This window comes from Lissotriton helveticus, chromosome 8, assembly GCF_964261635.1.
Source record: "Lissotriton helveticus chromosome 8, aLisHel1.1, whole genome shotgun sequence".
NCBI lineage: Eukaryota > Metazoa > Chordata > Amphibia > Caudata > Salamandridae > Lissotriton > Lissotriton helveticus.
In genome coordinates, this window is record NC_136069.1 from 948,751,025 (window position 1) to 948,776,535 (window position 25,511).

Sequence of the window (25,511 nt, forward strand, 5' to 3'; positions counted from 1 at the left end):
TTTGAAATTCCAGATGCAGCGGGCATGCTTTCTCTGTTATCACAGCGCAGTCCTGGAATATCTTCTACCTATGATTCGGGCGAAATACAACCTTTTTAAAATGTTCCAAGTCTTTAAAAACCTTCCTGTTTCAATAATCTCCTATGACGCCCGTGTCAGGTATACGTCTTTTTAAAAAACTCTCACTTAAATCCATGACACCTGCTGGTATTCATGCTTTATATAAATCAAATAGAATTCAAAGTTTGACATTATAGTACTTGCAAGCCCTTTTTGCGAGTTTGCTCAGCATACTCCTAAAAGGGTCTTACATTTTGCTACTCTATTCTTGTTGATGGTCCTTAAAATAAGTTGTAAAAGGAGGGCGGTTGTTTAAGCTCATTAACTGTGGAATAGGCTTCTTCTGGAAATGTGATCTCTCTTGTCCTTGATCCAGTTTAGAAAATCTGTTAAAAATGTTCTGTTCACATAATTTTTAATATTTGGCTGATTTGTAGTGATCGATTGGTTGTTGATTATTTAGGTGGTGAGTCCTGAATGTTGATTTAGTTTTGTATATGTGCTTAATAAATTTGTTTGTGATACTTATTCGCCCAAAGCTTGAGAGGTTGTTTGTTTCTTTGCTCCCTTTATTTTAGTTGTTTGTAAATCCATACCAAAGTTGCAAATAAGAAATTCTCTCCTATTTTCTAAGCCCACTGACTTGTGTATCTTTATCTTTTCATCCAACTCCATCTTGATCATAACTTAGGTGCATGGGAACTGTTATTGCACTATGTGCTGAACATTCAATGTGTTGTCCTACCACAGTATATCTGTAGGTTCCAGTTAGTTGGTGATCAACCATAAACTTCAATCAGTATTAATCGATGACCCTAAAATTCACTTTACCTTATTTCCTGCATTAGTCCAAGGATCTGTCACCCAACTTACTTAAAAAGGTCAATGTTACTATAGGAAGTTTGATGAAATTACATGCTTCTGTTTTGCTAAATTGCATTTATCTTTGACAAAAATAACCATTTTCACTCAATTACCTTAGAATTCGATGAGAGCTACAGTGGAGCTGCACGAAGGGCGAAAAGAGGGCTATCCTTCGATTAAAGCCTTAGTCACATTGGGCAACGAGGACTTGTCTATAAAGGTAAATTTACAAGTAAAAAGCCATTTTTTTTATCCACATGATTTTATTTGCATTTAAGAGAAAGAAAATGCAATATTTATATGGGCACAGTGTGGTGACAAATATGGAACTGATAAAAGCAACCCAAGATATTGTGCTGCATGCAATAGAATTCTCTGTAGTTAAAAGGTCCTAGATTTTTCCATGTCGACCAGGGAGGAATTTGCTCTGTTCAACTCGTACTATTGGTAGTCATATTTCTAGTGAGGTTTCTTTAGATGAACCCTTCTTAACCGGCCCATATATGTTCCTAATCTGCTTTACAAATCATACTTTGTAGATCTTTGAGCCATGATCCTTGGTAGGATTATGTCTTCATTACTCTTCCGTTGTGTATGATTCTATAGAGTTTTGGAATTAGGTTGACCAATTTTGTTTATCTTTCAAAACCTGTGATCAATCCAGTGGCACCACATCTAACTTTTAGATTCATGGCTAAGTGCCTAATTTGGGTCTAGTAAAATCTATCTTGTTTACATTGCTGAAAGATTTTATGTTCTCCTTCTTAAACAGTTCCCTATTTTTTCCAAGGCCTTAACTCATTGTCTGTCATTTCTTTTTTTATTTATTTATTCTTTTTAAAATTTTATGAAACATAACTTAACAACACATTTGTTAGCACAGATTTTAATAGACATTCATCATGAGGGTTCGGGGTTCGTTCACCTTCAGTACAATTATTCCATTGCAGTATAGTACTAATGAATTCAACCTCAATGACATTCCATTTCGTTTATACTTTTTGTAGCACAACCCCTCCCAGCATATCGTTTATGGTCGTAGTTTCCTCAAAGACCTCTATACTTTACTCACTGACTTCTTATCTTATCCCACTTCCTTGAGCACCCTGACTTTGATACACCACCTTTTCAGCTGTGCAGCATTAATGGAGGCCTGCCTTCCCAATCCCCGGAGTTTGTTACCCTCCCCATGCCCTTGGTATGTTTCTTTTCGCCACTACATCTACAACAAGGAGCCAGATCTTTGTGTATTTCGTCCATGGTTCTATGCCTGATACACACAGTAAATGCCATCTAGCCTTTAGAGTAACCTCGTGATCCACAATCTCAGACATGACCAGTGCTATCTCTTTCCAATATTGCTGAATTTGGGGACAGGTCCATAGCGTATAGAAGGTGCCCACCTCTTGACAGCCCCTCGCGCATTGATCTGTATCACTGCGGCCCATATGGTGCAATAGTACCCTAGAGGTGTATGATATGTGTAATACACAGAGTTGAATGATTCCGAAATGCGCAGTTACGGCCACCTCCCTGGGACTCTGTATTGCCTCCGCCCAATTGTCATCCTCTAGTATACCCAGTATGGCCTCCTGCGCCTCTCTGAGGGCTCTCAGAGGATCTGGAGTATTGTTCATTATCTTCCTGTATATCAGGGAGGTGGCCTTTTCCAGCATTGGATCTAACAATACCTTATCCTCTAGTGGTGTAAACTCTGGCATTTGCTCGCCATCAATGAGTGTTTCAGTTGCAAGTGACAAAACTGCTCCCAGTCAGGCATCTGATAGTCTGCCTTTAGTGCTTCGAAATCAGTAAGTGTTTGTCCCCTCCAGACATCTTCTAGGTAGCCAATCCCTTAAAGTCCCCATTTCTGAAAGCACTTCAATTCACTAACTTCCCATAGGAGGTGGCTGTCCCAAAAGGGAGTCCTTTCCACTAGTTTCCCCTCTCAACCCAGGACATTTGTTGCTTCCTTCCATAAGCGTATTACTGTTTGTGTATGTGATGGTAACTGTTTTCCCATCTTGCTATGGTATAGTGCAGCAGGGTACCCCTTACTTCCCATCGAGTGGCGATCTACTCTGAAGGCAGGTTCCTCTCCTCCCACAAACACCCAGTCTTTCATTGTGACTAGCAGTACAGCCCAGTAGTATTTTCTGATATCGGGAATTGTCAGTCCCCCCTCAAAGACTCCCCTCTGTAGCTTGTGTAGCACTATCCTAGAACTTCCGTCCGCCTTTCCATAAGTGCTGTCGTAATTCTCTGTTGACTTTCTGAAAAAAGTCTAGTGGTACTCTACAGGGCATGTTCGGAAGGACATAAAATAAACGGGCCAGTGCCATCATTTTAAACAGGGCAGCTCTTCCCATTAATGGCAGTGGCAATCGTCTCTAATGTATCACATCTGCTACACAGCCTAGTCAGTTGTAGGAATAAGTTGTCTTCAAGGAACTCATTGTGTGTCTTAGATATCATTATTCCCAAGTACTTGAACTTTTTTTTTAATCAATAGGGCTCATCCACTCGGCGCCAGGGTTGGGGCGGCCCTGGCCAACACAAAGAGAAGAGACTTGTCCAAATTTATCTGATAACCTCAATAGCTGCCAAATAGCTGGAATATGTGAAGCATCCGACCAATTGAGGACTAGGGGTTCATGACTTATAGCATTATATCAATGGTATATAACAAGATCTTCTCTTCCTAGCCACCCCAGTTATTCCCTTTATCAACAGGTCGCACCTTACCCATGCAGGCAGGGTCTCCACCGCCAGGGCAAAGATCATAGGACAGAGTGGGCATCCCTGCCTCGTACATTTATGTAGAGCAATGAGCTGTGACACTGTCCTGTTCACTTGCACCCTGACCAGAACTTGGGACTAAATCTAAACTTTTCCAGCACTGCAAATAGATATGACCATTCAATGCTGTCAAGCGCCAAGCGGGCAGCCAACGACAGCAACCCTGCGTCTTCTTCCTGCTTCTCTGTAGTAATATGTAGTACTCCATATCGACGCCTCAAGTTGAGCCTGGTACTTCTGTGGGGCATGAAGCCCGATTGATTGGGATGGATTATGGGCGTTATTACACCACTCAGTTTGGTAGATATTACCTTTGGCAACACCTTTGCCTCCATATTCAGTAGTGAAATGGGCCGATGTGAACTACAGTCTTCGTAGGTCCACTGGGAGGCTGCCCTGCTCCAATGCCTCCTGAAACATATTAGGCATATGTGGTGCCAACACAGATGCCATTCCCTTATACAATGTGTCCGGCAGGCTGTGGAGCTGGCCGCTTTGCCTGGTTGTTGATCTCTGATGGCATGGCCTATGTCTTCGGCAGTGAGATTCTTATCTAGCTCTTCATAATCCTCTAGTAATAGCACGGGGTGACGAGCATCTCAGAGGAGTTCAGCACAATCGGACCCTGTTCTGCTTGAGTCTGACGTTTACGGTGTCTCATAATGATCAGCAAATGTTGCTGCAGTCTCCTGTCCTGTTCTATGAGTCTCCCCTTGAGGAGTACGGATCTCTCACACCCAGTTTCTTTGTTTGTCTCTCTTCTCTAACCAGGCCTTATCCCCAACCTCATAGAGCCTTCTCTGAGTCGAGCTGGCCTGCACCCTGGCTTTATTTTCCTCAGTGTCTCTCATTTCCTGTTGTTTAATTTGGAATTGATTTTGACATGTATGTCTGGTGCCCTGGTGTTCTTAGTCATTGTTTCAAGCCTATTAATTTCCTTCTCTAGGGCTTCATGTTGGAGTCTCTGTTCTTCTTTCCCCTGCTATAGCCTGCGCATAGCTTTTTATCACTGTTTTGTGCCCTTCCCACAACACACATGCAGAGTCTACCGTTCCTATGTTTTCTTGGTAATATTGCTCATTCGTTCTCTTAATTTGTCAGTGACCTGTTTGTCCTTAAAGATCCATGGGTCAAGTCGGGGTGGTAGTGTATCATGTCTAGATGGTCCCAGCAGTTGCACCGCTACAGGCGAGTGGTCTCATATACCTCCTGCCCTGTAGATCCCCTCCCCTTAACCAACTTGCATCCATGGAATGTTTCAGTAGGTAGTCCAATCGGGAGTACCCCCGTGAGGCACCGAATAGAATGTATAATGCTTGATCTTAGGGTTATGTTAGCGCTAGAGGTCCACTAGCCCGAGGGCCTTTGCGAATGCTCTCAGAGGTTACTTACCCATTCCCCTTTCTGAGTTCGACACTCGGTCCAATTCCGGGTCCATTGTGGGGTTCATGTCCCCACCCAATACCAGGACACCCAGTGGGAGTTCCAATAGTAGTTTACTGAGCATAGGTAGGGTGTCGGCATGTAGTTTTGGTGGCGCTTAAACTGAGCATATGTTGATGACCTTGCCCTCCCATACCCCTGTCAGCGCTGCATATCTTCCCATCTGATCATGCCAAATTTTGCCAGGGATGTCGTCCTGGCTAGTATCACTACCCCTTGTGGCCCCCACACTAACCTTGCATGTGCAAGGAGTTTGTATCCATATCTGTCAATGGCTTTGCAATTGTTACCCATCTGAAAGAAACAGTTAGTTATAGATTCCTTACCTTAGAATTACCCCCAGGTGTCTGACTGGATCCAGAAAGTTTTTCGTCAGCAGTACCTCTGCGTGTCGAAAGGTGGCATCAGTCGGCTCCGTGTCCGTCGTTGACATCGTGGTCGCCAGGATGACGTTGTGGTAGCTACTTAACGCTGACCTCGCGCACTGACGTCAGTTCTTTCTTTTTCTGTGGCAGCCAGCACAGATCCCCAGAGAGACGTACCTTCAGTAATTTTTTGACTGAACTTTTTGAGCGACTTTTGTCGATGTCTTTTTGAGTCCTACTAATTTCTCCTGCACATAGGGATGCCCGGCTTCAAGTCTTGTGCTTCCTATACCTGACATTCATGTTGGTGACGGATCCGCCTCTTTTGCCTGGAGCGTGACCACGACCCCAAGTCATGCTCCGACTGCTGGACCATGGCTCCGAATTCTTTGCGGGAGCGGTCCCGAAAGCTTCTTGAGCGCCGGCAGTCGGCTTCGCGCAGTTCGAGGTCCCGGTCGCTAGGAAGGTCGAGGGAACGGTCGCGGAGCAATCACCACTCATCATTCAAGTTTTCACACTCAGGGTCAGGTAAATTGAAGCACACGAAGAAGTCGAAGAAGCGTTGTCGCTCTTCGACTTCCCCCCCTTGGTCGGCTGACGGGACGAGGGATGTGGGTGGTGCCCCTCCAGCAGCTCCGCATGCGGAGCCTGAAGGGTCGACTCCCGAGTTTCCCTCCCTTCCCGGGACCGGGAGCGACCCTTGCCCAGCTTCGTCAATTTTACGAGGCGATGCATGCCATCTTTGGGCAGCCCGACTCCGCTGGCGCGCCCTTGGACCCCACGGACTAAGTTGGGGGTCCTAGGCCTTCCCTGCCGGCTGATCCGGCCCTGGTGCCACAGGGCCCCATGGATCCAGGCCTGGATCAGGATCGGCACTGGTTGACCTTACTACGCCTTCCTCGGCACCGCACTCTATGCCATTTGTGCCCACAGCAGGCATTGACCCCGGCCTCCATCCTGATGTGGACACGGAGCCGGACCGGCATCGCCCGTCGCTCAATCTGGTGCCGAGTGGTGTCCATGTGCCCCTGTTCACTCCTGGGCTCCCTTTCAGGACAGATTGGCACCCAGAGGACGAGGAGGAGGACTGGAAGGGGGTCAGGTGACCCTCTGACCGACCAGTTGGATTATGATCCAGACTGGAGAGAGGACCTGGGGGATGCCAGTGGTCTCGATACCTCCCCAGACCATGGCATGCTGTCTCTTCCTACCTTGGCTACGGAGGAGGGAGCTTCCTATGCAGTGGTTTTGGGTAGGGAGGCCGAGGCTCTCCACCTCGAGCTCCCTACAGTGGCAGTCAGGACTAACCTTCTGACAGAAGTGCTTCAACCGAAATAGAGCTCTTCGGAGCCTCTGCTGCCATTCAATGAAGCCCTAACCGACATACCTTTGGGCACCTGGTCCAGGCCCATCACGGGGGCTCCAGTGGATAGGATGATTGTCCGACGCCACTACCCGGCTCTGGAGGACCCCACTTTCCTCTCCCAACACCCCACTCCTGAAAGCTTGGTGGTCCAAGCCTCTACTTCCAAGAGCACATTACCTAACCCACCACCAGATAGGGAATCCAAGAAGCTGGATCATCTTGGGAAGATGTTTTCTTCCGCCAGCTTGGGACTATGGTCGGTAAACACTGCATGTCTATTGGGCCGCTATTCCCACTCTGTGTGGGACACAGTTGCACAAGTGCTGCCTCAGTGTCCGGAGGAGGCCCGGAGTGTACTCTCCCAGTCTGTTGCCGCAGGAAGAGACACAGCAAAGTTTACCATCAGCTGTGGGCTGGATACCGCCGACTCTTTAGACAGAACGATTTCCACATCAGTAGCCCTTCAACGCTACACCTGGATGAGATCGACTGGCTTTTCTGGGGATGTCCAGAGCACCCTTATGGACATGCATTTTGATGGCTGTCGCCTTTTTGGCGACAAAACAGACAACGCTGTAGAGAGTTTCAAGGACTCATGGGCTACGGCCAAGTCTTTGGGCCTCTCCATCCGCCCCAGAGCAGTCTGCTTTTCTCCCCTTTTGTGGCTACAGAAGGGGTGCCCCACTACGTCCTCCTCAGAGCCACAGGCCGACGCAAGCTGCACAACCTTTGCGCAACCGGGTACATGGGAACCACCGCCGTGGTTCTGGGGACCAGCTAGCGGGCCAGTCTACCACCCCCCCTCTCCTTAAGCCTCCAAACCTTCCTAGTCTGGCTTTTCAGGCCCATCAATCGCCAGTGGGTGGCCATCACCTCCCCGACTGGTGCACCATCACGTTGGACATGTGGGTTTTGCAGATAGTCCCAAGGGGCTACCCCCTCCCCTTCGAGGCTACCGCCACAGCCACGCCACCTCAGTACCATTGCAAGTTGGAGGATCATCTGGGCCTTCTCCAAAAGGAAGTTATGGCTCTCTTGGCAAAGGGAGCCATCGTGCCTGTTCCTGCCCCATAAGTAGGTCGTGGTTGCTATTCCCACTATTTTTGGGTACCCAAGAAGTACAAGGGCCTGAGTCCTTTCTTGGACCTCAGGAACGTCGACTGCTTCCTCCAGAAAACAAAATGTTGATGCTCGCTCAGGTCTTGTGTGTCCTCGACCCTGGAGACTGGATGGTATCTTTTGACTTGCAGAACACCTATTTTCACATCCCTGTCCTGCTGGCCCAACGCCGCTACTTGCGGTTCACGGTAGGCCACTTGCATTTTCAGTTTACCATGCTCCCCTTCGGCCTCACCAACGCCCCTCGGGTGTTCATGAAAAAGTGTAGCGGTGGTTACAGTTCATCTGCACAGATCAGGGGTCCCAGTCTTCCCCTATCTCGACGACTGTTTGTTGAAGGCGGGCTCGCCCCAAGCAGTCATCTCCCACCTCGAGACTACGGCCGACCTCCTGCATTCGCTGGGGTTCTCCTTCAACATGCCGAAGTCACACCTGATTCCCTCTCAGAAGCTCCTCTTTATCGGAGCGGTTTTGGACACGATGAGGTTTCAGGTCTATCCTTCCGAGCAGCGAGTCCGGGACTATGATTCCGATCTTTCAGCCCTTATCCCGGGTTTTGGTTAGAATGACCGTCCGGCTACTGGGCCTGATGGCCTTCTGCATCCTGCTGGTAGATCATGCCAGGTGGCATAAGCGGGTTCTGCAGTGGGACCTGAAGTTCCAGTGGGCGCAACATATGGGGAATCTGTCCTATTGTGTCCAGATCTCGGACGGCACTGCACAGCAGCTGCAGTGGTGGCTCACAAACAAGCATTAGGTCAAAGGCAGATACTTCTCCCTTTCTCAGCCAGAGTTCACAGTGGTGACGGATGCATTACTGCTCGGCTGAAGCGGCCACATAGGGGAGACGAAGATCAGAGGCCTCTGGTTTCCGGTGGAGTCCTGGCTCCACATCAACCTTTTAGAGCAGAGGTCTTCAAACTTTTGTAGGTTGAGCCCCCCCCCAGCTGAATTTTTGTAGATGTTGGGCCCCCCTCCACTGACAGAAATTTCTGGACTCGACCGCCACGCGCACATTCCGGGCATATTCAGCGAATAACATTCAATACAATAAAAGTGTTTAGCAAACTGCAGGTTTGTGAGTGGGTGTGGTGAAATGACAGAGGCTTATTACACAGCTCAAAACTCCACTTTCCAAGATAAAATGTGTGCAAATTGTTTCACACATGACATGGATTGATAATAACAGCCCCAACATAAATGTGACAGGTGTGCCTGTTTTTCAGAGACAGTCAAATTGTGGATGGATATTTGCTACTGCCATCCTCAGGTTGTGCTCCACAACCAGTCTTGAACGGTACCTAGTCTTTAATACAGCACGTGCTGAGAACCCAATCTCACATAAATAGGACAAGCTGAAAGGCAAGAGAGTTTTGATAGCAGTTTCTCCCAAAGCTGAATATTCTGCAGACATTTTCAGCCAAGACAGGGACTGTAAGGGAGACAGTGTTGTCAGATGTTTCGGGGCTCTCCCTAGCTCAGAGCTGGTACAACAGAAACAAATCTTCTCTAGAAATCATTAACAAACGTTTTAGGCAGCATTATAATGGGATAATTGCCCACCAATCAGTTATGGATCCGAAGGCAGTTGAAAGTCCACAGAGAAGGCGCTGAACAAACACCTCATTGAGAATTCCTTAGTGGTACGATAAGTTGCTTGCCTGAAGTAGTGGGGGTTTGGGACACGTCAGGCTTATGTTTAAAAAAAATAGAACTAAAAATAAATTAATGATGTCTAGGTTACTTCAGAGTAATGTTGTCTGACAGACTTTGTGATGGCAGGGACATGTTAGGGATTTTGGGTGCCCTGGGCCAAAACTATTTTGGGGGCCCCTGTTCATTAGTACAGGTTCGAGTTTAAATGATTTATGTCCAGCTCTGCCACACCCTATTTAGCCAGGCTTTTAACGGTGCACAGGCACTGTAGTCGAAATTCCAGAAGCGTTTACATCTAATATTCAGAGATAGTGATGTGTTTTCACTGTTGTAACAAAGCAGCCGCCCAATAATTTTACAGTGAATAATATCTGTGATATCCTCCAATTTCTCATATGTGAGGACCTGCTTGGATCTAACTTTTTTATGGTTAACTTTTTTATGGTTGTTGCATGAAACAAACACATTTCTCTACAAATAGTAATGGACTCCCTCACATCAATTACATTAAAAAGAAATTAAACAAAACGGTATTTGCAAGAATCTGTTTAGGAATTATTCCAGTCCATCAGGGCAAAACAGAACTGTCTCTATCAAGGGTCCCCTGGAAGGCTGGATTGTAGTGCATTTAAATGTCTCCTTTTGAAATTTAGGACGAAAACCTTAATGGGCACGACATGCCCATACTTGTGTACAGGGGTGAGTGAGGCGACCATATGAATTTGGGTGTGCATGTTAGTGCAGAGTGGGACGAATGAATGTATGGTTAGTGGTGGGCTTATTGGAGTGAGATTGCAGATTGAGCAGTGAGGGGGCCAGGTGAGTGAAGTGTCACGAGTGCAGGCTGAATAGTGTGCTTGTGTGACTCCAGGGTGAGGTACAGGGTGAACAGCGCAAGGGCATTGTGAGTGCAGAGTAATCACTGTGAGTGGAGGGTAAGTGGGTGAATGGTGTGAGTGCATGGTGATCAGTGTTGTGAGTGCAGGGTGAGCGGGTGAATGATGTGAGTGCATGGTGTTCAGTGTGAGCGCATTGTGATCGCTGTGAGTGCAGAGTGATCACTGTGAGTGGAGGGTAAGTGGGTGAATGGTGTGAGCGCATCGGGATCAGTGTGAGTGCTGGGTGAGAGTGAAAATGAAGGGAGAGAATGAGGAGTGAGTGGTCTGAATGCAGTGTGCATTCCCAGACACTTGAAGTAACTCAGCATGTTATTGACGGCAGTGTAGGGTTTCAAATGTGTTAAACTATTGCTATTATGGCAGTAACCAGGGATCAGGGTAGAGGAAATAAATAACGTGGTGATCCCTCAACAAACTTCCAGTTTTATGATTAGGGTTGCCAGCTCATTATTTTAATGTCACAGATGGTATAAAAATAAGCAGTCACCTAAAGCTGTATTTTCAGCACTTGTCTGTGCATACTTTGAACAGCAAATATAAATAGAAAGAACTTTTAATTGTTTTCCAAAGCTGCATGAATGATCCATGACTGATAATAAAAGGGAACAAAGATAGAAAGTCACATTACAAAATAAATACATACTTCTTATATATATAACCATATATAGCAATTTGCAAGCTGTTTAAACAACACATGGCTGGCTGGCATTGTGCACGCCTGCCTGTGTAATTTTAAAATAAACTTTCAGGGATGTTTTAAGGATTTAGGAGCCTGTGGGCCAAATGTATTTTTGGGGCCCCTGTTCGGACCAGCTTTGATTTTATGATCCAGTCTCAGCTTTTTCATGCCTTCTTTGGTCAAATACTAAATGTGTGTACATCGGATATTCAGGGATAGTGATGCATGTTTTCAGTATGTAACACAACAGCAGTTCACTAATATTACTGCAAATAATCTGTCACACCCTTCCATTTCTCATATGTGAGGTCAAGTATTGATGTAAAATAAACTTTTTATATGGTTGTCGCATGACGCATAAACACATTTTGTCTGCAAAATGTCTGTAATACACTGTTACACATTAAAAATGAATGATAGAAAAACGCTATTTACAACATTGTGTTTAAAAACGATTCAAGGTCATGAGGCAAGACTCTGTAGAACAGAGCTGGCTCTTTCAACCACACCCTCCCTCCCTCCACTCCCACCCCTTTTGAAAGGCTGGGGCCCTGGGCCAAAGCCTACTTTGCCTATGCCTTAAACTTCTCTGGAAACTTTGTCTCCGTTCTGGGAAGAGCTAACTCTCCCAGGAGGGGGTTAATTCATAGAGCTGAAATGCTTCAGCTGCAGTGGGAGGCAAGGAGTCTCCTCTGCTAAAACCGAAAGCGTGTCTGTTTGTTTGCCTTCAGTTTTAGCAGAGGGGACTCCATGCCTCCCACGGCAGCTGAAGCTGTCAGCTCTGTGAATTAACCCCCTCCTGGGAGAGTTAACCAGACAAAAGAACGGGCATGTCGTGCCCCATCGATCTCCCCTCCCTCCCCCCTCAACCGGAGTCCTCCAAGAAGACTTGCACAGACGCAGGGAACATAGGTCAGATTGGAGTGGAGTGCGCGCCCCCCCGGGATGGTGTCTCACCCCCCAGGGGGGCGCGCTCCACAGATTGAAGAGCTCTGTTCTAGAGCAACGGGCGATCCGTCTTGCACTAAAAGCATTCCTTCCCTCTGTCCGGAGAAGAGTAGTACAGGTGTTCACGGACAACACCACTTTTATTATGGCGCAGGATATGGACTTCGGATAAAGCAACCCTTACCCAATCTATTCTATCCGACTGTCTAAAAATGGACAATGCTCGCAGGTCCAGGTGGCTGTGGTACATTGCAAGGTTTTTTCACGACTTGGGTTGGGATAAATATTATCATAATCCCTCCTCAATACGTGAGGTTTCGAGGAAGGTCTTAAAAAAGAAATGTCTCGCCCATCTCGAAGAACTGAGACTGATGAGTCAAGCCGCCAAACCTTCTGTTATCCACAGTCTAACGATACAATTGGTACCCACTATACAGCCGTACCTCACTTATAACACCACGAGTTACGAGCGTTACCTTTTGGTAAGATTCAGGATGAATTTTTTCCATCGAATGGTTGCATTTCCAGCTCGAAACAACTGGGCTAAAGAACTTTCTTGTTGTCCCTGTGATGACACTTCTTTACAATCGACTTTGCATACCATTCTTTTCTGTAAATTTTATACTGAACCCAGGAAAAAGTGGCTTATTCCGTTCCTGAGGCATATTGGTTAAAGACAATGTCGCCCAGCTTTACTTTTTTTACAGATGTTGGAGGGAGAGCAGTTGGTATTTATAGTAGTTAGCTTTCTTAAATGTATTGTTCGCCATCGTAGGAACTTAGATTAATATTGCACGGAGATCACTTCAGAAATGTATTAACATAATCATGTAATGTCATTTTTCTTAATTTTAATGGATTTACTCTGTTGGTTGTGAATCGTTTTAACTAAAGATCAATTAGTTGTTATGCATATGCCCTTTTTTGTTTTCTTGTAAAAAGACGAGGTGGGGTATATATTTTTTAATCTGTAAATATCATGTTTCTCTTTTTATTATTGTACTTAGGTACGGTATTTTTATTGTATGTCTTTATGTATGATCATTTTATTGTATGTTTTTATGATTTGCAACCAAAATCGAAATAAAGCAAGAATTGAATTGAACAGTGGGGAGAGCCTTGGTTAGATATATTCGCCACCATAGAGAACGCGCAATGTTAGCAATTCTGCATGTTGGAATTTCCAAGGCGGCATTCGCTAGGCGACGCTTTTCATCACAAGTGAAGTTGCGGTCTGTTGTATGCCTTTCCGCCTATACCACTTCTGCCCAGAGTGCTGAAGATCAGGCGCGACCCGGTCCAAGTCATTCTTGTTGCCCCGGATTGGGCACGAAGAGTCTGGTATCCCAAGCTGCTCAACATGGCCATTGATCCCCCGACCCATCTGCCTCTTCGGGAGGATCTTCTGCCGCAGTAACAGGGGATGTACCTGTCCAGCCTCCACCTCCTTACGTGGAGATTAAGCGGCGGCAGTTGAGGTCATTCGACCTGCCTCCCGAAGTCTGCGATGTAATTTGGGCAGCCAGACGTCCCTCCACTAAGGCGGTATACGCCTGCTGGTGGAACAAATTTGGAGCATGGTGCACAGAAAAGGCTATGGATCCATGACGTTCTTCTGTTCCTTCTTTCTTTGGCCCAGCAGGGCTTTGCTCTGGGCACAATCAAGGGCTATCCCTAGGCCATCTCTGCCTTCCTTCTGCTTCCAGATCAGCCTTCCCTTTTCAAGTCCCCGGTTGTAAATCGTTTCTTGAAAGGCATAACTCATCTCTTTCCTCCTATTCCTTTCATTATGCCTCAGTGGGACTTGAGCCTGGTTTTAACTTATGTGTGCTCCTGTTGAGCTGCTTCACAACTGTCCTTTGAGGCTCTTGACTCTCAAAACTGCGTTCCTGGTGGCCATCACCTCTGCCAGACGAATGAGTGAGCTCAAGGCGCTTTCTTCTAAGCTTCCTTTTCTCTCTGTGCATCTGGACAAAGTTGCCACAGGACTCGTCCATCCTTCCTGCCCAAGGTTATCACTGCCTTCCACATCGGGCAGACCATCACTTTGCCCACCTTCTTTCCGCCTCCGCATCCTTCGAGAGAGGAAGAGAGGTTCCACCGTCTGGACCCAAAACGTGGACTTTCCTTTTATTTGGATCGCACCAAACAGTTCTATGTGGATGACCAGCTTTTTGTTGGGTACGTGGTCGCCAAGAAAGGTCGGGCCGTACACAAGTGGACTATCTCCTGATGGTTCATCTTGTGTATCAAAGCCTGTTATTCTCTGGCAAAGAAGGAGCCTCCAGTGGGGCTGCGCGCCCATTCCACCAGGGTGACTGCAATAACTACTGCTTTGGGACGTGGAGTTCCTCTGAATGACATTTGTCAGGCAGCTATGTGGGCTTCGTTGCACACCTTTACCAAACACTACTGCCTTGACAGTCAAGTCCGGAGAGACAGCTTCTTTGGCCGTTCTGTTCTCCAGGACTTTCTGGTGTGATCTCGGTTCGCAGACCCACCACCGGGGCTGGTATTACTAGGGCATCTATTCTAAGGTAGGGAATCTATAACTAAAGTGTTTCTGTCAGATGAACAAGTTACTTACCTTAGGTAACTATATATTTGTAAGAAACATTATTTAGTTATAGATTCCTTACCGCCCCACCCATCCCCCCGTAATGCGAGCGGATTTCTAGGGTTAAGGATATCCTTTCAGGTCCCTAGTTTTGTGCACCAGTGGTCAGTGTCTTGCATGGCTCTGTGTTTCTGGCGTGGAAAGTCATGTACAGGACTGACATCAGCGCGCGAGGGCGGCATTAAGTAGCTACCGCAACGTCATCCCGGCGACCATGATGCCAACGACAGACGTGCAGCCGACCGACGCCACCTTCCAACGTGCAGAGGTACTGCTGACGAAAAAAACTTTCCAGATCCAGTCTGCCGCCTGGGGGAATTCTAAGGTAAGGAATCTATAACTAACTAATGTTTCTTACAGATATATCATTACCGAAAGTAAGTAACTTGAACTTCTGGTAAAAATTCTGAAAGGTGGGTATGAAGTGATTTTTCATCCTCCTCTCACCACATCCCAGGCAAGAAGGAGGACTTTTGTAATGGCTGTCAGTATTTAGAATTTGGTCTGCGCAGTCTTCGTTGCTAACACACATCCCATAGTGTGCTACCAGCAAGTCAATGTTGATTATATTACCAGTGTTTACCCTTTTTAGTTGTTTCCCATTCATATTCTTAATCTGTTTCCGGGTCCTGCATCGCTATACCTCAAATGTTTTAGTAAGATCGATAAGTTAAGCTGTTTGCCTGGTCCCTTCCAATTCCACATGGGTCAGCCGATATTATCCTGTAATTTTTTTAAGGAACTCCCATAAGACCACCTCCATTGTTGCCTGGAAGATTCATATAAAGTTGGGAATGAACGTCATCTGTATAGCTTTGTAAAGCTGCGCTACCCTGCCTATTTGTTTGCCTCATGCATTTGTTCTCTCCGACTTGACAATCATGCAGTCTTATTTAGGATTATCCTTTTTTAAACTGACTTCAGCCTTCCGAGTGGGGCTCTAATGTTGAGGGACATCCAAAGTGCACCCCTCTTTGTATGGTGACTATTGTCCCCTCTAGCTAGAATATTTATAGGCTGAGATGGCATTTTCCTGGTGAAGGTAGGTCATTCACTACGTAGTCACCGTTGTGCAAGGATACAATTAAAATAGATTTTTGGCATCTGCACTTTCAAGTCTCCTTCTCCTCTGCCCAAACCAGTTGTTTTTTTAGTATGTGGGAAATATCCATACAGACTCATATAACCACAGCGTCCCTGCATGAATGAAATCAACCCCCTATTCCTGTTTGCGATTGGCATCTCTTAGATGCGTGGCCTGGATTTGAGGTGAATTTGCCAGGACCACACCCCTCCAGGACTGGTTAGCCCCCACAAAGTTTAAAAGGTGCAGACTATCTGATCAACAAGACCTCCCAATGAGGGTTAGTTAAATACTGGCCACATTGATAAGCACATTGTTCAGTGTTTCAACTCACCTCCGAGAAGGACCTGTTCATTAGCACAAGAGACAGAAATCCAAGATCCTGGGTTGGAGCAGCACCACTCTGAACAAACTAGGACTAATGCTGAGAAGACTCGAGGAGACACCTTGCTGAAATGCGTGAAGAGAAAGGAAAAAACATGCCGCTTGAAGATCTGTAGCCAGGAGGAAGTGACCTTCTTTAGCAGATGAAAGAACTACAGGGGACAGCTCGATGGGCAAAGACCATATACCGGATGCACCCAAGCGATCAGCCCAGGAAACAAACAGGACAGCATCTGTTCCTAGAGAGACTTAAATCACTTTCAGAGGTAAAAAATAGTAAGTTGCCCACTGCCCCCGGGTCCTCCTGGAGCCTGTTTTGAATTCTCCCACTGCTTCAAAATGTTCAGAGATACATGGCGCACACCCACAGACCACCTAAGAGTTACCAGTGGTGAACTGGCACCATAGCCAGCGACTGTCTCCTCAATAGGCCAGTGGCTACTGGATCTCTGGAGTCAGTAACTGTCCCTTCATGAACCAGCCAGGCACCAGGTCCCCTTTACTGTTCATTCCCAAACCCAGACTGCACTTCGAGGATCCCCAAAAACATTTAAGTTAATTTCAGAGACATTGTGCACTCAGTTTCTTTGGGTGATGTGTCTCTTCCCCGGATATCCCTTGTGTCTCGTAGCATGTGCACATGCTACATTCCAATCTGTCAATATTGAAAGGCAATTGCTTCATAAAGTTACAGGACAGTTACATTTACAATTTAGTGCAACTTTTTAGGACGTTGGAGTATTGTAGGCCTGAGCACTTTAAAACACACGTTGACACAGCCTTTCCCCGCAAGAGCCGTTGGGCAGAGGGCTCAATGTTTTTTTTATTTTTAACTTGTTATTTTAACTTTATCAGTACAAGAGAAGAAAGTACAACAGCGGGCACGACAGTTCCCAACAGGTGCCTAATGTCAGCATACATACAGCCACTCTCTCCCTCATACCTTTCCCATTAGGACTATCAATGTCCCCCATCCCCAGCCATGTTGACCCATGCCTGGGTACTCCACGCATTATCTCGGACAGCTTTGAAAGTAGCCCGGCTAAGCTCAGACCCCATCCGACAGCGGGGCTAGGAGCTCCTGTAACATTCCTGTCTGCTCAAAACAGTCTTCTTCCATGTTTTCGACCGTTTAACCTCTCTGATATGTCTTTCCTGAGCTAGGGCCCATTCCCCAATGACAGCCTTCCATTGTGTATATGTAGTGCTTTTGGACGAGAACCATTTAATAGCTACTCTTCGGTTTGCTAACACCAGTCCTTTCAAGGCAAATCTATAGTGTACCGTACTCCCTTTAGGGCATGGTATCAAGTGTAAAAGACAGTGACGAGCAGTGTTGTTGATATGGTGTAACAGGCAGTGACAAGCAGTGTTGTTGATATGGTGTATCAGGCAGTGACGAGCAGTGTTGTTGATATGGTGTAACAGGCAGTGACGAGCAGTGTTCTTGATATGGTATAACAGGCAGTGACAAGCAGTGTTGTTGATATGGTGTATCAGGCAGTGACGAGCAGTGTTGTTGATATGGATATCCGTCACTTCCCATAGTCGACGTGTGATGGTTTCCCAGTATGTTACAAGCCCTGCACTCTGCCAATGGCATGTGTAGAAAAGCAGCTCCCCCAGCCCAGATCAGGGTCATGTGTCCGGCGTAGTCTGATAAATTTCATGCAGCCTCATTGGCGTCAAATAAGCACAGTGTAGACATTAAAACATGTTAGTTTGAAGCATGTGTTACAGCAAACTCCCCACACCAGTGCACAGGCTTTATTCCAGTCTCCATCCCCCAATGAGCCTGCAAGATCCCTGCCCCAACCCTGTCTCGCCACAAGTTGGATCTTGAGCCTATCATGCTTGAATGCGCTATACAAGCAGGACACTATAATCAGCGTGGATAACCCTTATCTAGCAGCACCTCTCGTATCTGTGACTGAGCGGGCTACTGTGGGAAGCCAGTCCAGATCTTGCTAGCTGGCTTGGCTAGGTTGGTGAATTGCAGAAACTGTCCCGGGCCACCCCAAAAGTCTCTTGTGCTTCCATGAAAGTGAAAAACCTCTCTCCTGGGTATAGGTCCCCAATGTCTCGCAGCCCCCGTCTTTCCAGACCGATACAGACACATCCTTTGTTATACACAAAAGGGGTTGCAGCCAGCCACCATATTGGTAATTTTGAAAAGACCAGAGGTTTGTGGAGTATGGCCTTAATCGCCAGCTGCTGTGTGCGTACCACCTAACTTGTCACGTTGGGGCAGCCGTCGCTCCGGCTGTGGCCTTCCACAAGACATTGAAACAGATTGTTTGCACCCTGTGCTCCGGCCAGTAATTGTTTTTCCTCATTGGGCTCATCCACCCCGCCTAACAGCACGTGTGCTGTTATGTAATATAGTTCCATGTTTGTTCCTGTCGTGGGGTCCTGGAGGCCGGTTTCTCCTGCGCTAGGCCTTCCAGCAGCTTCTGGCTCCACGCGACCAGGCCCTATGTCGTTCCCTGGGACAACTTCCACGTGTGTATGGCCTGCACTCGAACTGTCAGCCAGTCGCCACCCCAGGCCAGGGGCCCAACCCTTCCGGGCAGATCAAGACGCAGGCCCCTGGGCTTCTCCAGATTCCGTGAAAGTCCCTGCACTAGGCCTCTGTATCTTTTCCCATCTCCTCACCTCCAGCCAGGCATTCACACCCTCGTCCGTGGCTTGTTCGTCTCCCCTCGGGCTCTGATGTACCACCTTCCTCCGGATTTCCAGGCACCTGGGGGGAGAGGGGGGGGGGGGTACGGCGATGAGCAGCCTTCTCTCGGGCCGGGGGGCGAGGAGCAGCCGCGAGCCCTAGGCCCGGTTCCACCTCAGCAGCACCCCAGGCCGCAGATCCATCCCCCGTGCCGGCTTCACTCCTTGTCTCCCCCCTTGTCTCCCCCTCAAGCCGCCACTCTGCCCCCCCATCGGCCCCAGCCGCCGTATCACACCAGGGGAGGTCCGCCATCCCGGTCAGCACCAGCGCTGCCTTTCTCCGCCGCCCGGGCCTACCTCAGCCGGCCACCAGTCTGGGGTCTCCCAGCCTCCAGTGTAGGCCCCCGCAGTGCGGTCCCGCCGTCGGCCGTCGGAGCACCGTCCGCGCTGCAGGCCTCGGTTGGGACTCGGTAATGACCGTCGCCCAATGCCCTCCTCTCAATGCCGCTGCCCTGTCTCAGCAGCGGCCGGTCCCGATCTGCGAACTCCGATCACAGCGTCAGCAGGTCGCCATCTTGAATCCGGCTCCGCGCCCCGAGTTATTCTCCTCTGAGGTATGTCGGGACCTGTAGCGCTCGTTCGATGTGTGAAACGGGACTTTTGGACGCCGTTATTATGTCGGATTTCTATCGGCTCGCCGGAGCAGCGGAGGCACCCGACTTATCCGGCCATGTTGTTGGCCACGCCCCTAAATTTTGAACTTTTAATCGGTAAATATACTCAAGCTAAGCAAGGGCGCTCTTTTTATGTTTCGCTCATCTTAGCAGCGCATTCGATCTTGTGGACCACAATATACTCCGTCAAGTTTTGCTCAATCTAGGAGCCCCAGAGCCCATCATTTACTTTTTAGCAAGGCTGTATGAGAAATTAATGACCAGAGTACAGTTCGGCCAAAGGGGGGAGTGTACACCTAATTTTAAAGTGAAACGTGACATCCGCCAGGGCTGTGTCCTAGCACCCCTGCTTTTTACTCTATTTATTAATGAAGTCGACACAGTCCTCAAAACGATTCAGGCGGACGCCCCTCAAGCCGAGGGTCAGGAAGTACCAGTTCTGCTGTACCAGGATGACGCAGTGCTTTTATCCCGAACCCCGAGAGACCTCCAGCGAATAATTGATGGGTTCGCAAATTTTGTTAATGGAAGAAAGCTTGTGATTAACAAGGCTAAAACCTACACAATGGCCCCAAATCGAGGGATATTAAATCATTTTATATATACGGAAAGAAAACCCAGAACATTGATACTTTCTGTTATTTGGGTTTATGTTTCTCTGGCCATGGCAAATGGGGGAATGAAATGTCAAATATCCGGGCCAAAATGACAAAAAGCATGTATGGGGTTTTTAGGTTTGCATCTAAGTTGGGGGGGTCACCGCATCAAAGATATGATCGATATCTATAAAGCTAGATGCACATCAGTCGCATTATATGGTGCAGGGGTCTGGCGTCATCAGCCTAGCCAAGATATGCAAATAGAGGAGAATTTTTTTTTTTTTAAAAAGCTTTTATGTTTGCCTGCGGAAGGGGTTAAGAAGGATGAGACTTGGCCTTGTTTATCACCTAGTACAATTCCCTATAATGAAACAGAGATCAGCCTCCCCGTGCCCATGTGACAGGCACACTAAACAGAGCACATTGCACTTTTTACTTTTATGCGATTTGTACCGGAACTTGAGAATTGCCTACCTCAAACCACTGTTTAAGAAAAATAATGTAGTTGGTATTAATGCTGCTATGAGTCTTTTGTTTACATTAAGAGAGCCCGAGATCTGTTTTTATTCTGCTACATACATTTTAAAATCAATTTACGCCCGGAAAAGTATGGTGTTTTAATGATATTATAATGTGATTGAATCTTCAAAATGTTGTTGTGCTTAACTTTCCAAGATCAATTTGTGCTCGAATTTATATATTGTTTTTAATGTCAATAAGTTTTGCGACTGCATTTTATGTTTTTTCAGTAGATTTTATCAATTGTGTATGTATACCTGCTTTTATGGTTGATATTTCTTAACCGAATAAAGCTTATTGAACTGAACTGACTCCCACCATCATCGGGAGGACGAGCCAGTACAAGTAGGTGGACGGCAAGGAATGCATTGTCGTGTTGTAAGTGGATAGTAGTGGGAAGTAATTCATTTTAGATTAATGTAGGTGACAATCCTTTCCTCCCCATGCAGTTTGACCTCAAGGGTTCCTGAGGCTTTTCAATCGTGGGGCCAAACTGGCCCTCTACAAAGGTAAGAGTGTGTGGGCTGGTTTTCACAGCACAATACTACACAATATTGTAAGTGAGGGATACACGAGTGCAGTGTCACACTTACACCGCACACAGTGTTTCCTAAGTATGAGATTGAAGGACTCCAGTCCAGCTTTATCAGTCATTAGATATGTTTGTAACAACTATATGTTATTACTGTTTGCCAGATACCTAAGTGACCTATGAACTTTGGGTGGCGACAAGCGTTAGATCCCCAATACATTGGTATATACAAAGGGTATATGCTTAAAGAGGATCCAACATCCGTTCTGGTGAATACCATGGACTCGGTTGAGCCGCTAGGCAGAAACATGTTGACATCATAGTGGGTTTGGGGTACCAAATTCCCCGATATGCCACTTCTAATTTCAAATCCAAGTGGTACCCTACATTGTAAAAGCCATACTCGGTTGTATGGGTTTTTAATCTATTTCACAGATCCTAGGCTAGTAACAAGTGCCTCGCTGACTTCAGGGTGTTTCTGTAGCGCCGGGACACTCAAACGAGTAGACGTGTGCTTTATAAGTCCCTAATACATAACATAACATAGCCCCACTCTCCATCAAGCCAAAGTTTTTGGAGAGCATCAGGTTATCCTATGATGAAGCATGACATCTGGTAGGTGTGTTTAGGACATCCAGTCAAACTTTTGTTTTTTGTTTAGGAATAGGCTGGTAATCATGCAATATCAACATGTTTAAAACTGTATACAGAGGCTACAATGGCAGGCCTGAGACATGTTTTAAGGGCTACCTAAGTGGGTGCCACAAGAAGCGTTGTAGGTCCACTAGCACCATTTAATTTGGGAACATGTAGTACCACTTTACTAGGGACTTATAAGTGAATTAAAAATGTAATTTGGGAATAAGCAAATGTTACCTTGTTTTAAGGAGTGAGCAAATGCACTTTAGCACTAGCTAGCAGTGGTAAAGTGCACAGAGTCCCAAGGCCAGCAAAAACAATATCAGCAAAAATGGAGGTGGGAGACAAAACGTCTGGGGGAAGACCACGCTAAGGCTAACAGGTCTAACAGTGGGCCTTCCAATTTAAAAAGGAGGAGCCACTCCTTCACTGTCAAAATGAAAACAAATCTCTCAAGTAGGCAAATGTCTCAAACATTTGGGGTAAAGTGAACATTCTAATATATGAGGCTGTAAAATGAACTCTTCTACACAAATAAGATGGTAGAAAGTCATTTGGCACAACAGTATTCAAGGCAAAAACATTGTGTTTGATATATTTACTAGAGTGTCTCGTTTCAACGACACCTGTTAAAAGTATGCAAAAAACACAGATGATGGACAGAATGTAGAACAATGTCATACATTCACCCCAGTACAAGGATCTGGGCCTAAATCGAAATAGCCACAAACCGGTCCTTGGATGCTTGATTCCGTTCTGGGAAAGACATGGCTTGGTAGTTCGGACTGGACTGTTCCCATGAGGCACAGGGTCAGAGCTGATTTCCATATAGCCAGTGTCTAACCCAGGGTGGTTTGGAGTGCAAAAAAAGATGGATTTAGGCCCAGATCCTTGTACTGGGGTGAATGTATGACATTGTTCTACATTCTGTCCATCAACTGTGTTTTTTGCAATTTTCACCCCGAGTGGGCCGGGCTTGCTCAGACGTGAGTCCCAGGCTCTCCACACCACTTGAGTCAAGCTATCCAGGCTGATGAAGGCTGATAGCCAGAAACCGGTCCTTGGATGCTTGATTCCGGTCTGGGAAAGACATGGCTTGGTAGTTCGGACTGGACTGTTCCCATGAGGCACAGGGTCAGAGCTGATTTGCAAATAGCCAGTGTCTAACCCAGGGTGGTGTGGAGTGCAAAAAAACGATGGATTTAGGCCCAGATCCTTGTACTGGGGTGAATGTATGACATTGTTCTACATTCTGTCCATCAACTGTGTTTTTTGCAATTTTCACCCTGAGTGGGCTGGATATGCTCAGACGTGAGTCCCAGGCTCTCCACACCACTGGAGTCAAGCTATCCAGGCTGATGAAGGCTGATAGCCACAAACCGGTCCTTGGATGCTTGATTCCGGTCTGGGAAAGACATGGCTTGGTAGTTCGGACTGGACTGTTCCCATGAGGCACAGGGTCAGAGCTGATTTTCATATAGCCAGTGTCTAACCCAGGGTAGTGTGGAGTGCAAAAAAACGATGGATTTAGGCCCAGATCCTTGTACTGGGGTGAATGTATGACATTGTTCTACATTCTGTGCATCAACTGTGTTTTTTGCAGTGTTAAAAGTATGGCAGGGAATCTCTCTGGTAGGAGCTAGGTATGGCTCGGATCAGTAGTGTTCGTGTGAAATGATATAAATATACTTATAGAGAGAAATACCTGTTAAATTTAGAGACTTTAGTGAATGACTTGGAAATGATTCTCAAAAGTGTACTGAGCAAGTCACCTAGCTGAGTGACACAATATAGTGTACCGAGCAAGTCACCTAGCTGAGTGACACACTATAGTTTACCGAGCAAGTCACCTAGCTGAGTGACACAATATAGTGTACCGAGGACGGCACCTAGCTGAGTGACACAATATAGTTTAGACGACCCCATAGTAGTGTAGGCCAACATTACCATGACTAGCAACAGTCAAGGCTTACAATAAATATGTGCTGGAGATGGGAGAGGACACTTTTTAATTACTAGCTAACATGATTTGTAACGCTTAAGTAATTCCGATCCTCAACTTCACTTCACTTCTTTAGAAAGTCAGTTTCCGACTTATCATGGTTTTCTTTGAGAAGACACCTTATATGAATGTGTTCTCAGATTGTTTGAGCTCCCCCCCCCCCCCACACACACTTCCACCAACAGTTTGTCTTTCTGTATAACTTTCAGGCCCCTGTAGTTGGTACTGTACATCAGCTAATTTTGCTTTTGGTCCGTTGCTATATGTATGAGAAAAAATATGAGACTTTAACACACGTGGCTAAAATCCATGTTACTACTACAATGGTTAGAAGTATTGTATTAACACGTAAAGGGAATAACCCCTGTTTAACTACTAAAGCTTCCAGGACAGCTTCTTGACAGAAAACAGGGTAAGACCATGATCTATGTGAGGGAATGAGGCACTGCAAGAGGGGTGAGCTTTCAAGGATTATTACTTTGTTAGATGTACTTTGCGGAGCAGTGCTTACTCACGCCTTGTCTCTAAATTACAAAAATTGAAAGATCTTCTGGTTCCGAATAGTCTATTACGAGGTTCTTGGGTAGACCATGCATCTGCTTTGGATGTGTTCTTGTTCCGGCCATCGGTCGTATCCTTTCTTTTGTGAAGCGCGTTATCTTTGTCGGCTGTGAGAAACATTCGACTGCTTTGTTCTGATGGGCCTCAAAGCAGACCTTTTGAAATATTCTTGATGGTCTTATCTACAGTGTGTCTTTTGGTTTGCATGCATGTCTTGTGTTGGTTGGTGTGACTCTTACAGACATTTTCTGAACTGGTCATTACCATTTAGATTCATGGTCCTGTTTTTGCCAAGGACTCATCAATCCCGTTAATTTCCAACACCGAGGTCTTGTCAGTGGTGTCTTGCATGTACCACCTTATCCTGTGTACTAAAATATATTTGTTAGACAAGTCAGCCTTTGTGTGCTCTTCCTCCAAATTGTTTCCTTCTCCCCTCCTGCTTTGCTGAATTTGTTTTTGTTGGCCTTAGGACTTTCTGCACTTTGTCACTGCTGATCAGTACTAAATGGCTTGTGCTCGCCCCCTAAAACATGGTAAACTTGGTTGACACCTGTTTGGCATATTTATTTTACTTGTAAGCCCCCTGTGTAAAGTGGTATGCAATATTGGGACATGGTTAGAGACCAGTTGTCTAACAACGAGATACCTCTGTTTTCATTCAATAGAGGTGCCAACTTACGCGATTCTTTAGTCAGAGCTGCCCTACTGAATCCACCAAGGCACATTTTGAATATACAATGAGGTTTGCCACCACTAACAGGACACTCAAATTGTGATCTTTGTCTAGCATGCAAATATTGTCTCAATACTAACGTTTTTACACACCAGAATGTTTAATTAAATATAAACTATTTCACTAATCCTAACTCACAATATGGTATCCATGCTATCTGGTGCAGGTGTAATTAGATCTATATAGGTCAAACTAACATAAACAGAAGATCAAAAGTGGGATTCCACAGCATAGAAGCCGCATAAAATATGCAGTAATAGGAGCACCATTAGTTGAACACTTTCAGCTCTTTCAACATATTGAGG

At 46.2% G+C, this 25,511-nt stretch overlaps 1 protein-coding gene across 1 annotated transcript in view; it reads left to right on the forward strand.

Annotated features, from left to right (window-relative positions):
- PDK3 (pyruvate dehydrogenase kinase 3) overlaps positions 1 to 25,511 on the forward strand; it is a 1,374,724-nt gene that overhangs the window by 1,227,948 nt on the left and 121,265 nt on the right. The window contains exon 8 of the mRNA XM_078657800.1: positions 1,043 to 1,144. Within this exon, the coding sequence (XP_078513926.1) occupies positions 1,043 to 1,144 (102 nt within the window). The remainder of the gene's footprint in view (positions 1 to 1,042; positions 1,145 to 25,511) is intronic.